Below are 16,839 nucleotides of genomic sequence, written 5' to 3' on the forward strand. Positions count from 1 at the left end.
ATGAGATCGTGACCTGAGCCCATGTTGGACGCTCAACCGACTGAGCCACCCAGGCGCCCCTGAAGTGCTTTTTATTTCAACTTCTAGTGCCATCAAATTTTCACTTACAAGTATTCATCTATTTAATTATCCATTCAGTAAATATTTAATAAAAGATTAGCATATATAGCATGTTGTGTTTAGTGCTGAGGAGGGGGTGTATGATGTATATGTAGAAAACCCCACAACATTAGGTAGTTTCTAATGTAAGTAATATAACTGTCTGTATTACTTACTTACATGTGGCCCCAGTGGGAAGCCCACTAACTGTATGTAGAAAACCCTCCTGTGCTACTGTTGTACTGCATATTTTCCTGCCTTTTCTCCTTTAGGCTCATGTTTGCTTCATTTTGCCTCAAGATTGTTTTGCTTATTGGTATTATAGGATGTGATCCACACCGTAGGGTGTAGGATCCCCTAGGAGTTGGAGATAAGAAGGAAAGTTCTTGTATCTTCTAACTCACAGTCTCCCCGTCTTCCCACAAAGCTCGTATTCTCATCTTTGCCACAGAGTCTTGATCATATTCTAACAACGCCTTTTGTTGAAATGTCCAAAACAGCCTTAGTGTTAATGTTTTAATGAAAAGCAGATCGTTGTTATTTTTGTCCTTCGTTTATCAAAGACAGTTGCATTTGGTTTGATTCCATCATTCCCAAATAGAGTCTTGAGTGAGAGATCTTTCTTACCCTCACTAGTGATTGTAATACCAGAACAAATGATAGTGCCAATATTTTCATTTTTTTTTTCAGGTAAAGCCAAAAGTCAGTATTAACATCACTATTTTATTGAAAAATATTCGGAATTGAGTTTTTAAAAAATCAATGAACTAATTAATGTATTTTGACACTGTAACTTACAAATATACTAAAAAATACCAAGTGAAAATAAATTTACAAAAATATAAAGGTTAAACTCATGCTATATATAAATTGTTACATAACATTAATAAAGAATTCAAAAATAAGGTAAGCACAACAGAAAACATATAATCTATTAATATGAAAAACTGAAGGAAATGGCAGTGTTTGACTTATTTTGGTGTAATCTTATGAAACAAAATGCATCAAAAGTGCATTTTATCATTTCAAATGATAATTGAGTCTAGCAGATTTTAATACAAATTTTTCTAGCTTTTCTTTTGAAAAACTTTTTGATTCTATACTAGGTGAGGAATGGTGAAGAGATACATATAAACTACCTTTGTATATTTTCCTCTAAATCTTTCATCTTTAAATAATCTCACCTCTTTGGGTCCCTGGTTGGCTCAGTCAGTTGAGTGTCTGACTCTTGATTTCAGCTCAGGTCATGGTCTCATAGTTCGTGGGTTTGAGCCCTGCATCAGGCTCTGCACTGAAAGCACAGAGCCTGCTTGGGATTCTCTGTGTCCTTCTCTCTTTGCCCCTGCCCCACTCCTTTTCTCTTTCTCTCTCAAAATAAGTAAACTTTTAAAAAATTTAAAAAAAAAAATCTCACCTCTTATTTATGGTGGAACAGATCATTTTTGAACAAATTTTGCTTTCTTTGTTGATTGCAGCTATTATTTTTTGTTATTAAAAAAGCACTTTTACTTCATCTTCAGTTTCATCAGAAAATGAAGGTCTTGATGCATAGTTACTTACATCAGTTTTGATATTATCATATTCATGTTAACTTTTATTGGGAAAATCTTACAACTGGAGTAAGAACTATTGCCATAAAAGCTGTGCTTAGGGTTGTTTTTTTCTTTTTTTGAGGATTTTGGAGATCTAGAAGAACAAAATGGGGAAATACAGAAATGTGTGTTCAGAGTGTCAGTGTCGGGTGGGGCACTGGGGTGGCTCAGTCGGTTAAGCGTCCAGCTCTTGGTTTTGGCTCAGCTCATGATCTCACGGTTTGTGAATTCGAGCCCTGCATTGGGCTCTCTGCTGTCAGTGCAGAGCCCACTTCAGATCCTCTGTCCCCCTCTCTCTTGGCCCCTCCCCTGCTCATTCTGTCTCCCTCTCTTTCAAAATAAATAAATAACCAACAACAACATAAAGAATGTCAATGCAGGGTATAACTGGGCAGGCAATAGTGTTATTTAGCAAGTGTTTTAATCATATGTTGGATAATTGAGTCATCTTAATTTCAGATTTTTATAAACACTAAACTCTCTACTCCATGTTTATTTTGCTTTGTTTACCGGAGTTTTTTCTCCGGTGTGGCTTCTAGGGCAGCCTCCTCCGATGTGCTGGTCCCATTGCACAGCAGTACTTTCCTGACCTGGTTAGCTCCTCTTAAGAACGTTCAGGACCACCACCTCTGGGAAGCACCTGACTCTGCCCGTGGCAGCAATTTTAATTTCTTGCCCTGCTTGCCTGGCCCTAATACCTCTCATTCCTCAATCAAGCAATATAGGATAGAGGGCTAAAAAGCCTTCTGTTAGGTCTCTCTTTTCCTTTTTTTTTTTTTTAATGTTTAAATGGTTTTTTAATGTTTAATATTTTAGATGTTTTTTAAATGTTTATTTACTTATTTTGAGAGAGAGACAGAGAGGGAGGGGCACTGTTGGTGCAGAGCCCAGCGCAGGGCTGGATCTCACAAACTGTGAGATCATGACCTGAGCCAAAATCAGGAGTCCGATGCTCAACCCACTGAGCCACCCAGGTGCCCCTTTTCTTTTCCTTTCTTTTCCTTTTCTTTCCTTTCCCTTTCCCTTCTAAAGTAGAAAACAAGGTGGGGTGTGTCTTTGGGCGGCTAGAAAGATGGGGGATAGTAAAGAGCAGATGGAGAACATTGGAATTGCAAGAGCTGAGTGGCAAACAGGGATCAGGAGGACCTATGGTGAGAGTAGAAGGGCAGGGGGCCTGTGGAATAAGCAGAGAAGGGAAAATAAAGGGGAGATTGGACAGTGAACCTGGAAGGCCAGGGAGGGCAATGACTTTGTCTGAAGAAACCACATTATGTAAACAAATAATAATGTTCCTTTAAAAAAAAATTTTTTTTAATGTTTGAGACAGAGACAGAGCGCGAGTGGGAGAGGGGCAGAGAGAGGGGGAGACACAGAATCTGAAACAGGCTCCAGGCTCTGAGCTGTTAGCACAGAACCTGATGCGGGGTTTGAACCCACGAACCGCGAGATCATGACCTGAGCTGGAGTTGAACACTTAACTGACTGAGCTACCCAGGCACCCCACTAACATTCCTTTTTGAGTACACATCCCACGCAAGAAACTGGAGTAGCAAACTCACTGTTTTCTATCATTTTTAATCTTCAGATTCTCTAAGAGATCTCAAAAGGTTTACTTTAAGAACGAGAAGTTATCTTCATGGTATTGTCATTGAATTTATTTGAATTTTTAAAAAAGTGTTTTTTTTGAATTGGCAGTAAAAGTTTTTATATCAGTATAAGGTAATGTAAAATTATTTTTAAAAATATGTACATTAGTCTTTATTCTTTATTTCTGTTTAGCAGTAGAATTTTAAAGTTGATATGATATACTTTTGTTTGTTAGACTTCTTCAGACCAGTGTTTAGGTAAATATAAGTAGCCTCTTGTTTATAAGTATTAGAGTTTTAGGGCACCTAGGTGGCTCAGTCAGTTAAGCCACCGACTTCAGTTCAGGTCATAATCTCACGGTTTGTGGGTTTGAGTCCCGCGTCAGGCTCTGTACTGACAGCTCAGAGCCTCGAGCCTGCTTCAGATTCTGTGTCTCACTTCTCTGCCCCTTTCCCATTCATGCTCTCCCTTCTCTGCCCCTTCCCCACTCATGCTCTGTCTCTCTCTGTCTCTCAGAAATGAATAAGCATTTAAAAAATTAAAAAAAATAAGTATTAGAGTTTTTTTTTAAAGTCTGGAAAACCTGATTGAATTCAAAAGATATATGATGACCATATGACATTTTCTTTTCCTTGGTACTCTTAAATTCTATCTGGAAAGATAAACCTTAAAGCTGTCACTTAATTCTGAACTGAAAGCGCAGAATACATTTGTTTTCTTACATGAAGAAATGTGTACACTAAGATTTTCTTTGACTGTTTTGCACAATAAGGTTTTCTGTCACAAAAATTGTCATTTAATTTATGGCACTAAGAAGCCAATATTCCCTGAGGTAGTTATAGAAAGATAGAAAGGATGACCAAGAGCAGAAATGTGTCATCACAAGTATCATATGAAATTTAAGAATTAAAGCTTTTAAAGCTTTTTAAGATGTAAATAAGGCAATTACCTATTTGACTTGTTGCTTTTGGGAGTAGAGGGAAAAAATAGAATTCATGTCAATGAATTACTTGCATTATACAAATACAGTGTTAAGGGATAGAAGATATTTTCTTTGTAGGAATTCATAATTCTCAATCCATTTCACTGAAAGCAATGTTGATATTGGGGCACCTGGGTAGCTCAGTTGGTTAATAGGCTGACGTGAGTTTGAGCCCTGCATCGGACTCTGCGTTGACAGTGCAGAGGCTGCTTGGGATTCTCTCTCTCTTCCTCTCTCTCTGCCCTCCTCTCTTTTCTCTCAAAATAAACTTTAAAAAAAAAAAAAAGAAAAAAACCAATATTGACATTAATGGAATCTATCTTGTTAAGGAAGTATATCAACTCAACAAGAAGCTGAATTGGGGTCTGTGATTCTGAGTCACCAGATAGTTTCTCAGAGTCATTACTTAACCTTGTCTTTATGACATAACATGCTGTCTTCACTTACCTTAGGTTATATCACAAAATTCCTGAGATACAATTAATTGTATTGTCATCATGAAACTTTATGACATGTCGAGACTTTCAGTCTGATCATGTAAATGTGTAGTGTGCTTGTTTAAATAAAATGTAATCCATGCTTACTAAGTAAAGCATAACACTTATGATTTTTATATCAGTATTTAGAATAGCAAAATAAGAAATTGAGTATTTATAACCATCCAATTACAAATCTATAATGAACAAATTATCTGCATGGTAGATTTTCTTTTTTCCAACCTTAATGAGGTAAATTTACATATCATAAAATTCCACATGGTAGGTTTTTAGAAAATACTATTTTTAAAAAAGGAAAATCTTTCACTTATAATCTCTACACTGTCCTACAACAGCTGTTTTTATTTTCCAGCATATCTTTTCATTCCTCATCTAGTTTTTTAGGGAGAGAGTGATGTCACAAGTAGTATAGCAAGAACTTGTCCATTTCCAAAGGATTGGAGTCATGACCACACTGGATAAATCTAAACAAGTGATTTAATTTGAGTTAAATTCTGCTGTGTGTACTCATCCTTGGACCGATGAGTACATCCTCTTCTTAATCTGAAGATGTAACTTTTGTTTCATCTGTATTAAATGCTCATCCTCATGATTTTCATTAAAGAGATGAGAGAATACGAAAAAGTATGGGACTTGGTCTTTCCTAGGTGAGTTTTCGTATGGATTACTTTGTAGCAGCGCCTGTGTGGGGCAGGTATTGGTGAGGGCTTGGGTTAATACATGGGCACAGCATGGCTCCTCCCCTCAAGCATCTTGCATTCGAGTCAGGGACTTGGCATGTAGGGTAACCTAGTCTTTCTCTGCCCATGTGAATCTAACCACCTTCAAGACCTCGTTCAATTCCCAAACCTTTCATGAAATCTTCACCAACTCAAACTCTCCTTATTCCTTTTTTTTGAACTTTTACATTATTTAGTAATTGAATATATATAGCTTTATACGTCTATTTTGTTTCCTTAATAGTATTTTCAATTTTCTGTGAGCAGGAATTATTTTCCTATTATCTTTGGATCCTATAAGCACTGTATTATGATACAGTAGTAGGTACATAATAGATGCTGAAGTATTTTCTGATTTCCCTGACTAAAGGCTATTCTTCAAAAAACTAGAAATACAGAGATATGAAGCAAAAACAAACAAGCACAATAACAACAAAAAGAGAGCTTGCTTTTGTTCTTGTACAACTGCCAGGTATTGGCACTACTTTTGATTATTTGGAGGTTATTTGGTTTGGGGGAAAGAGTATCTTTCAGGTGCTAAAGAAATTTGTTAGGGGGAAACAAGGTGCACAACAGTGAAGATGAGCAAGCTAGCTGATCTACCAGCCTAGTTGTTACTTCTGGTTTGCTCTCTTACAGATATTGCAGGAGAAGAGGCTGGTTGCGATCTACACTCATTATGTCTGTCCCACAAACGAGCACTTCTAAAGGGAAAGTCATGCTTAAAGAATATAGCGGACGCAAGATTGAAGTGGAGCACATTTTTAAGTGGATAACTGCTCATGCAGCTTCTCGGATCAAAACCATTTATAATGCTGAACATTTGAAAGAAGAATGGAATAAAAGCGATCAATATTGGGTAAAAATATACCTATTTGCAAACCTTGACCAACCCCCAGCTTTCTTCTCTGCACTAAGTATAAAGTTTACCGGAAGAGTGGAGTTTATTTTTGTTAATGTGGAAAATTGGGACAACAAGAGTTTTATGACAGATATTGGTGTATATAACATGCCATCATACATTCTTAGAACTCCTGAAGGAATTTACAGATATGGAAATCACACAGGTGAATTTATATCCCTTCAGGCCATGGATTCATTTTTGCGCTCATTACAACCTGAAGTAAATGATCTGTTTGTTTTGAGCTTGGTTCTAGTTAATCTTATGGCTTGGATGGACTTATTTATCACACAAGGAGCAACCATAAAGCGATTTGTGGTTCTCATAAGCACTTTAGGGACATACAACTCTCTGTTAATTATTTCCTGGCTACCTGTGTTGGGCTTTTTACAGCTCCCTTACTTAGATAGCTTTTATGAATATAGCTTAAAATTGTTGCGATATTCTAATACAACCACACTGGCTTCATGGGTAAGGGCAGACTGGATGTTCTATTCTTCCCACCCGGCCCTATTTCTCAGTACGTACCTTGGACATGGTTTACTAATTGATTACTTTGAGAAGAAGAGACGACGCAACAGCAACAATGATGAAGTCAATGCCAATAACTTAGAATGGTTATCAAGTCTGTGGGACTGGTACACCAGCTACCTCTTCCACCCGATTGCTTCTTTTCAGAACTTTCCTATAGAATCTGATTGGGACGAAGACCCTGACTTATTCTTGGAGCGGTTAGCTTTCCCTGACCTTTGGCTTCACCCTCTGATACCAACTGATTACATTAAAAATTTGCCAATGTGGCGATTTAAATGTCTTGGAGTCCAGTCTGAAGAGGAAATGTCGGAGGGTTCTCAAGATATTGAAAATGACTCAGACAGCGAGAGCACAGACACTTTTAGCAGTGAAAAGGAAGTATTTGAAGATAAGCAAAGCATAGTTCACAATTCTCCAGGAAGAGCAAGTCACTGTGATGCTGAGGCTTGTTCATGTGCCAATAAATATTGTCAGACCAGCCCATACGAAAAGAAGGGGAGGTCATATGGATTATATAATGCTAATGAAGACATGGAGCCTGATTGGTTAACTTGGCCTGCTGATATGCTGCACTGTACTGAATGTGTTGTTTGCCTAGAGAATTTTGAAAACGGGTGTTTGCTAATGGGGTTGCCTTGTGGTCATGTGTTCCATCAGAATTGCATTGTGATGTGGTTGGCTGGGGGCCGACACTGTTGCCCTGTTTGCCGGTGGCCTTCTTATAAAAAAAAGCAGCCGTATGCACAACACCAGCCCTTGTCAAATGATGTCCCATCTTAACCATGTGCAATTTGTCCTTTATAAGCTTTGAGTATCTTACAGCTTGCCTTTTTAATGTTAGTCACAATGTTTTTGTGGTTTGAAGTTTAGTTTAATGTTAGTGCAGTGACAGGAAATACACATTATGCTAATGTTGATGACAATTATTTGGTTGCCTTGTGTGTCAATTGAATGCATACTTAATTGTAAAAATTTTTATTTACAACATTGGAAATTCAGAAGTTAATGTTTTTTGTAAGCACAAAAGTATGATAGAAATTTATCCTAGCAAGACTTTACAAGGTAGGATCAAATCCTAATGGAATTGAGGCAGTTTCTTATCCTAAATGTTTCCTCCCTTTTTACAATCTCTGTCCAGCACCTCTTGATTAAATAATGTATGCTCTGAGACATGAAATTAAAACGGACCTATGAAATAAATTATTTTAAAACCAGACGATTACAGCTTTTCCAATGTTAAATTGTTTTTAGTGAGGTGGTTGAATGTTATAGGTGTTTTGCTGGTTTGTTCATTTCACAGGTAAGTGATCCTAGATTCATGAGGAAAAACACAAAAATAAATTATGTTGCTGACACTAGCCAGAGGTCATGTTAGTCAGCCTCTTAGCTTGGTTAGCTTTGATGGGAAGGGATTTCATGGTGGGCTTTTTTTTAAGTATTAAGTCATTTATGAGAAGTATATTCGTCTAAGTAAAATCAACTATAACATATTAGTCACACATTGATTACTTTGTTTTTCCTGACTTTTATTTTGAAAAATGTCAAAACTGCAGAAAAACTGGTAGCAGTACAACGAACATCTGTTTCTCTAATTCACCAACTGTATGTATTTTGTTACCTTTGCTTTATCTTCTCTATATGTATTTATCTTTTTTTCTTTCTTTTTTTCTGGTTTGTTTTTGTTTTTTACTGATCCCTTTGGAAATAAATTTTAGTCATCCTGATGCCTCTTTACCACTGGACGTATCACCGTGTATTTTCTAAGAACAAGGACTTTTTTTTTTTTTTTTTTTGCATAACCACAATACTATGATTACACTGAATAAATTTATTCACGTTGATTCAGTAATATTTAACATACAATCCCTACTTCCCTCTTGCTCCCCAAATATCCTTTATATCTTCAGATGTTTTTGTTTTGTTTTTATTGTGAATTTAAGCACAGTTCATGCGCTGGGTTTGGAGTCCTTCCTTTCATTCTTTTCTAGTAGTTCCCTGCCCTTTTTTTTTTTTTTTTTTCCCTTGTAAATCTTTCCTGATACATTTTGGAAGAGTACAGGCTAGTTAACTTATAGAATGTCCTACATTCTGGAATTCTCTGAGTGTTTCCTCACGATAAGATTTAAATTAAACGATATTGCCTGGATGATATGTACCTCCCATTTGTGTAACACTGGGAGTCACATGATATCAGTTTGTCCCATCATTGGTGAAGCTAAATTTGGTTAAAGTCATAGCTGTCTTCTGTTTCCATCATAAAATACTTTTTCATTTAAGATGGAACCTGTGAGGCTATGTGAATATCCCAACGGTTTGGTGTCTTTTTTGTTTTTAATTTTAATTCCAGTGTAGTTAGCATACAGCGTTATATTAGTAAGCCAACGGTTTTAACATCCACTGATGGTTATTAATCTGAGTCAGTTATTGAATAGGAGTTGTAACATGGGGATTTTCTAATTGCACCCTTCATTCTACATTTTTTAGCTCACATTTTTTGTGAAGAACAGCTTTCCATTTTTCTTTCTGTCATACTTTGAATATTACTGGACTCACAGTTTCTTTTTATATTCGGTGTGTTAAAGTTCATTATTCTTTGTGGCATCCAAGTCATCCCAAATTTGATAAGGGAGAACCCCCTTCTAGGCTAATTCCATTCTGTGCTATTGATATGTCCCTTTCAATCTTGAAACGCTTGCTTTTTGACACAAGGCATTCCAGGCTCACTTTGTATTTTTTCTGGCCCAGCACTGTAATCATGTCTGAGTTTCATAGTGCACTTTTAAAATCTTTCTTGACTGTCCCACCCCACATGGTAACAAAATGCAATTTTTTCATTCTGAATTATTGCTTGGTTACTAGCAGAAGCCTTCCTCCCTGCCCCCCCCCCCCGCCTTCCCCCACTGCCTTCATGGTAGACTTGAGCCTTATTTTCATACATCAATGAAAATAGTAAGGACCGGCTATTACTGGGGTGCCTGGGTGGCTCAGTTGGCTGAGCATCTGGTTCTTGGTTTCAGCTCAGGTCATGATCTCATGGTTCATGAGTTTGAGCCCCACTCGGACTCTGTGCTGACAGTGCAGAGCTTGCTTGGAATTCTCTCTCTTCTCTTTCCCCCCACCCCCACCTTCTCTCTCTCTCAAATAAACACTGTAAGGACCAGCTGTTAGTATTTGAGAGCTCTTTTAAGTTTTTAAATAAAAAATGCAAAAACTGCTCCTTGTGCTATTTTCCTTTTGAAAAAAAGTAATCACATTGTTGTAAATGTTAGTGTTTCCCAGAGTTCTGCGACTGGTCCACTGCTCTTTTCTTTCATGTTTTCAGTGGTTGTCCCCAGTCTACGTGTCCAGGCAAAGTCCCCTCCCCAGATCTGCAGTTTTTTGTACAGCCATCTGCTGAACAGGTTCTCCTGGGTGCTTCTCAGTGCTTAGTAAGTAAAACAGCTTTTCATTCTGTCCCCTACCCCCCACACCCCAGTCATTCTCTTAGGGTCCTGATTTCAGTTAATGGGTCATAGACATATAATATTGTCACCTTATGAAATGTACACAAAAGTGTAGACATTTTAAAAGACAATTAAAATTTCTCCAGCATCCCAGGGCACACCATACTTTGGAGAATACTACCCTAGATGATAAAATAATCTCCTTAAAACCAGTTTTCAAGGCCCTTCATAATCTTCCTGGCTGACTTCTTAGACACATCAGACTCTGGCCTGCTTGTCTCTCCAGGCCCATGCTCTAGTTTTTCTCAGCTTGGTGCTTTGCTCTCCCTTCTGCCTAGTGTTCTCACCCCTTCTTCTCTGCTTTGTCTGGCTAGATCCCATTTTTTCCAGAAATTCTACACCCTTTTACCCATCTTTTCCTTCTCCACCAGGTTTATAAAGAGACAAAGATATCTTTACAGTGAAAACTCAGGCAGCTGTCCTCTTACTCAAATGATCAAACTTATCATCACCAACAATGGAGCAAACTGATATGTGCCCTTCTAATCTTAGTGATAGCTTGCCATTCCTGATACGTACGTGTTCTTATATCCTACTGATACCTCACACATTTCTGTCGTATTTAGCTGTATTATATTAAAACTATGCATGTCTCTTTTTGTGAATTTGAAGTAGGAATTGTGCATTATTCACCTACATATCCACAGTGCAGGGCATAAGATAGACATTTTGCATATTAGACATGCAATAAAAATAATACAATAAAGTTAGGGAGGAAATCATTGCCAGAGGTTCAGATCTCCAGGGAAAGCTTGACTCATCCCTTAAATGTTAAGCACAGCAAATAATGTTTTTGTCAGTTTCCTGGAGGTGGAGAATTGAAAGACATATTCAAGGTTGACAGACTCTAGACTTGAACTGTGTTTAAAAAGAAAGTATGGGGGCGCCTGGGTGGCGCAGTCGGTTAAGCGTCCGACTTCAGCCAGGTCACGATCTCGCGGTCCGTGAGTTTGAGCCCCGCGTCGGGCTCTGGGCTGATGGCTCGGAGCCTGGAGCCTGTTTCCGATTCTGTGTCTCCCTCTCTCTCTGCCCCTCTCCCGCCCGTTCATGCTCTGTCTCTCTCTGTCCCAAAAATAAATAAAAAACATTAAAAAAAATAAAAATAAAAATAAAATAAAAATAAAAATAAAAATAAAAAAATAAAAAGAAAGTATGGATTCACAGAACAACCTATTGAATTTACTGAACTAAAGATTCCAAGTATGTGGGCTTTGTAGTTACTGAACTCTGGAGTTAACTGCAATGGTAGGACACATGATTGTGTTCTGCTCAAATGTTTTTCTACTGTCTCTCATTTTTTTGTGTCTTTCTTTAAGGATAATATCCCTGAGGACAGGTGTAATGCTATAATCACTGTTACATCCTTACAGTATTAGACCCAGAGTTGATATACAGTAAGTAATTATTGGCTTGAATTTTAAAAATCTATGTTAATTTTATCCTTTACCAAACTTTTTACCACCCATCTAGTATTGGTAGAAAAGATAAAAGAAATTATATTTTTAGTACCCATTAGTAGGGACAAAGATATCAATACTTACGGTCTGCTCCAAGACAAAGATCTTAATTTTTTTTTTTTTTTTTTTTTTTTTTTTTTTTTGTAGTCACGACCTCTTTTCAGCTCTTCTTTAGATTATTTGGGAATCTTTCTCCTTGCTCCCATGTTTTCCCCCTGGGCCATTTTATTGTTACTTAAAACTCTACCCAAGAGATAAAAGATGGCAGAAGTAAAGTAAGTGTTGGGTCCTTTTTGCTATTGGATTTGATTAAAATTTAGAGAAGAAGAAATAGAAATTCAATTGTGAAAATGATATTTTGAATCATCTGTGTTTTAATCATTCTATTCTTGTTCTCATTGCTTCTCTGCCTTTTGGCTAAGATCAAGTGTATTCTTGTTCTTGGTGCCAAATTTTAAGTATACTGATTAATGATTAATTTAGGCAATCTCTTTACTTGATCTTTTGTACCATCTTCTCACCCAAAGTTTTTGTTTCATATGTAATAGATCGTTTTACTGCCTAATATCCCTGTGCAATAGGTAGAACAGAAAGAATCCCCACTTAATAGTCAATCGAGTTAAAGATGTGACTCAGCAAAGGACACAGCTTTCAAATTTGAATTGTCTTTAGGGCCCAGTGAAACAGTTTGAGTAGGAGTGGTGAGGGCAACAGTGTGCTTGCTCCATCTAAAGGTATTTAAATATTGTTTTTAAAGATTGCATCAGCCAGTCGAAGCTGGTGGTGGCTTCTTTATAACCTCTGAATGAGATTCTATCTTGTTCAGGGCTCTTTCTACCACATTTTTACTTAGAAATAAGTGCATTTGTGGAAAAGACAATAGGAAACTGTCTTTTGTCAAAATTATATTCTCCTTCATGCCGATGCTAAATTGCATACTTGTTACTGTCAAATTCACTTAGTTTATGGGCATGATGGGATAATAAGCTCTTTATGTTCTATGTTAAATGGTGCTTGAATATTCTTATTTACAGTCTGTTTTAAAATACACTCTTAGTATTGACACTGCCTAACTGACTTGATAGCATATTTATCAAATAAGAACAAATATAAGCTTAAAAGTAGACAGGTACCTGGGGTACCTGGGTGGCTCAGACGGTTATGCGTCCAACTTTGGCTCAGGTCATGATCTCACAGTTCCATAAATTCAAGCCCTGCCTCGGGCTCTCTGCTGTCAGTGCAGAGCCCGCTTAGGATCCTCTGTCTCCCTCCTTCCGTGCCACTCCCCTGCTTGCACGCATGTGTACGCTCCCTGTCAAAAAAATATAAACATTAAAAAAAAAAAAGAGGGGTGCCTGGGTGGCTCAGTCGGTTAAGCATCTGACTTTGGCTCAGGTCATGATCTCATGGTTCCTGGGTTTGCGCCCCATATTGGGCCCTGTGCTGACAGCTCAGAGCCTGGACCCTGCTCCCATTTCTGCGTCTCCCTGTCTCTCTGCCCTCCCCTTGCTCGCTCTCTCTCTCTCTCAAAAATAAATAAACCTTAAAAAATTTAAAAAAAAAGTAGCCACCCAAACAGATGTCAAAGTTCAGGTACTACCTGTTTTCTTTTTTTTGTTTGTTCATTTTAAAATTTGTATTTCCCAACTTTATTGAGATAAAATTGACATATATCATGGTGTAAGTTTAAAGTGTATGATGTACACTTGACTTGATGAATTTATACGTTGCAGTATGATTACCAGGGTAACATTAGCTAACACCTCCAACACATCCCATAATTACTTATTTGTAATAAGAACATTTAAGATCTACTCTCTTTGCAACTTTCAAGTACATAAATACAATATTTTAAACTATAATCACAATGCTATGCATTAGATCCCAAAAACTTACTCATCTTCTAACTGGAAGTTTTCTGTTTCTATGAGTTTGGCTTTTTGCTGTTGAGTTTGTTGTAGATTCCACATGTAAGTGACATCATACAGTTTTTGTCTTTGACTTATTTCACTTAGCATAATACCCTTAAGACCCATCCATGTTGTCACTAATGTCAAGATTTCCTCATTTCTCGTGGCTGAATAATATTCCATTGTATAGATGTGGTATGTACATATGGTAGTATATATACCACATCTTTATCCATATATCTGTCGATGGACAGTGTTCTCTTAGAAGCATCTACTGAATGAATGAGGAGTCATACACAGATTCTTACTCAGAATTTATTCTTGCTTTACATAGAACTCAAATGAGCTTAGTAATTTAGCCTCCCAGTCTATAGGGTAGAAGCTACGCATATAGAGACTTTGAAGTAGGGAGTGGAATCTGATAGAGGCAGGGCAGGCAAGGAAGTCATAGTTACAGTAGTTTTGATAGTAAGAGATAAATGTGAAAGACCCAAACAAAAAACAGTAGTTTGTGCCAGAAGTATAGTGTCAAGTAATTTCCTGAGAGAATATCACTATCTTGCCAAGAATGATTCTGTGTTATCCAAAAAAACATTTTATCAGTACCATTTGCACAAGTCAGGAAAATTCATTTTATTATATTCAAAATCATTTTAAAACTATTAAACTTTAAAATATTTTGAAACTTTAAAACGTTTCAATAAAGTGAAAGTTTCTGTTTCCTGGAAAACCCATTCAGTGGGCTAGTGTGGGAAAACAGAAATCTTGTTCCTTGCATCCCTATAAAAGGTTAACTCCTCACACCCTCACCAGTTATCCATAGCACGCTGCCAGTTGTATACTAGAAAAAGGATGTTCATATACAATGTATATTTAGTCACCGTCACTACTGTTGGTGAAATTCTGTGAGCTCTTTTCATTTGGGAATGTACTTTGAGATCTTCATCTGTTGATAAAGCAGGGTCTGGTGACATATTTCCACATGGAAACTTATTTGGGGCTTTATGAAGGAAGTCCTTTTACAAAAACTAAGTAGTAGGGTTTCAGACCAGCAAAAGGGAAGTTAGAAGAATTCTGGTATTTTCAGGGCTGCTTTTGTTGTTATTGTTTAAATGCTTCCCATTTAGCTTTACTCGATTCCTGAGTTAAGTGGCTACAACAGTAGGTTTCTGGAACCAAATGTCTCAAGCTGACTCTGAGTTGCAGGAGGCTTGGGTAAGAGACTCCTCTTGCCAAACACAGCAAATTTTGGGCCTTTAAAACAATATTGTTCAAAGTGTTTGTTAGTATTGAGCATGGCGGACTGTGACAAATCTTGATATATATTGCTTTACTTTAAAAACACTTGTCTGATGAGAAGGAAAAAAGAAAAGGGACGTGATTCTCACAGTTTTCCTGTTTCAAATAATAGAATCTGAGTGTCAGAAGCAAATAAAAAGGCCATTTTGTCCAGTCTTCTGCCTTAATTTAGGTTGTTGATATCCCAGTCATAAATAAACTGGCACACTCATCATTTGCATGCTACATTTGCAAAAATCTATAAACAACCCACCTGCCAGGATCCACAGAAAAGCATGCCATTAACTGGCAATATAGCAATAGCAGGTGATGAATGCCCAGATTTGGATACTTCCCATGTCGCCATGGGAAGGAGAATGAAATCAGGAGTTCATCTGTTAAAAAAGCCAGTCCTAGGAAAACCTCCTTGCTCTGAAACATATTCTGCTATCTACATTTATTCATCAAAATGGCACATATTTAACCAGGATCTTTATTTAGAGGGAAACCTGTGAACTGTAAATTATTAAACCCAACCTCATGAGTTCAGTGACCAGCTCATCCTGTTACCCTGAATTATCTCTGAAACAGGGAACAGGAGATACGAGATCAGCTTTCTTCTGCTTCCGCTGAGCATATTCTCCACTCTCTGCTGTTACTGAATCAAGGCATATCTACACAGACTCTGCTGTATTTTCATGGCTGTGGAAAGGTTGAGAGGTAAAAGATGGTTGATGGCATGATATGCACCAGACTGGGTTATATAGAAACTGGAGAAAGGACTTTTTATTTGAAAGTTTTCTGAGAGCTGGGATGCCTGGGTGGCTCAGTAGGTTAAGCTTCTGACTCTTGATTTCAGCTCAGTCATGATTTTAGGGTCATGAGAGCAACCCTGCCTCAGGCTCCGTGCTAAATGTGGAGCCTACTTGGGATTCTGTCTCCCTCTCTCTCTCTCTCTCTCTCTCTCTCTGCCCCTACCCTGAATGTGCACGCTCTCTCTCTCTCAAATAAACTTCAAAGTTTTCTGAGAGCTAAAAAATGGCTATAATAATTCATTCACTTACATTCCTTTAAGGAGGAATATATCTAATTAACCCATTCTGGGCAAATATATGCATTTTATTTAGAATCTGGTAATCAGAGACCTAGCGTTTGTTGAAACAGCTTGGAGTTCTTAGTCCAGGCGAATGTGTTTTTTTTCTATAAGATGCTTGCTTATCTGAGAATTAGTACATAGTCTGAGTGCAGGACTAATGTTTTCCTATAGGGTAAACCATAGGTAGGAATCAGAAAAGAATTTTGATGCTTCATAATAACATTATTGATCAGCTAAAAGGGAGGGGAGTAGGACAAGAGAAGGATGGAACAAAATGAAGATACCTTCACCATCTATTTCTTCTTTAATCACTTCCAGTTGTCCAAGGAAAATACATTCTTTTTTCCATTTGAAGTGTTTACTGAAAGGCAATACATCTCCATAAAAGTATATAAATATTAAATGTGCAGGTTATCACAAACTCAACACCCATCACCCAGATCAAGAAAGAGAACAATTGTCACATCCCTGAAACCTCCCCTGGTTACCTCCTGGTCACTACTTCCACCATTCTGCCCAAATTTAATCTCTATTGATAACTTCTAAAATCCTAGGGTAGTTTTGCCTCTCTTTGAATGCTATATAAATAGAATCGTATAGTGTGTTGTATTTTGTGTATAGTTCCTTTCATTTAAAATTACATATGAGGTTCATCTTTATTATGTGTAGCAGTACTTTGTTCAT

At 37.4% G+C, this 16,839-nt stretch overlaps 1 protein-coding gene across 4 annotated transcripts in view; it reads left to right on the forward strand.

Annotated features, from left to right (window-relative positions):
• Nucleotides 1-16,839, forward strand: part of LOC131484791 (E3 ubiquitin-protein ligase RNF103) — a 106,574-nt gene that overhangs the window by 14,832 nt on the left and 74,903 nt on the right. For 2 of the 4 annotated variants that reach the window (XM_058683407.1, XM_058683408.1), the window contains one exon: nucleotides 6,116-8,127. The exons of 1 other annotated variant lie outside the window; for it this stretch is intronic. In XM_058683407.1, coding sequence (XP_058539390.1) covers nucleotides 6,116-7,691 — 1,576 coding nt within the window. In that variant the 3' untranslated portion in view covers nucleotides 7,692-8,127. Of the gene's footprint in view, nucleotides 1-6,115; nucleotides 8,128-16,839 lie in introns of those variants that run through there. One more of the 4 variants, XM_058683410.1, reaches the window with a different exon arrangement.

Source organism: Neofelis nebulosa, chromosome 9 (assembly GCF_028018385.1).
Source record: "Neofelis nebulosa isolate mNeoNeb1 chromosome 9, mNeoNeb1.pri, whole genome shotgun sequence".
Lineage (NCBI taxonomy): Eukaryota > Metazoa > Chordata > Mammalia > Carnivora > Felidae > Neofelis > Neofelis nebulosa.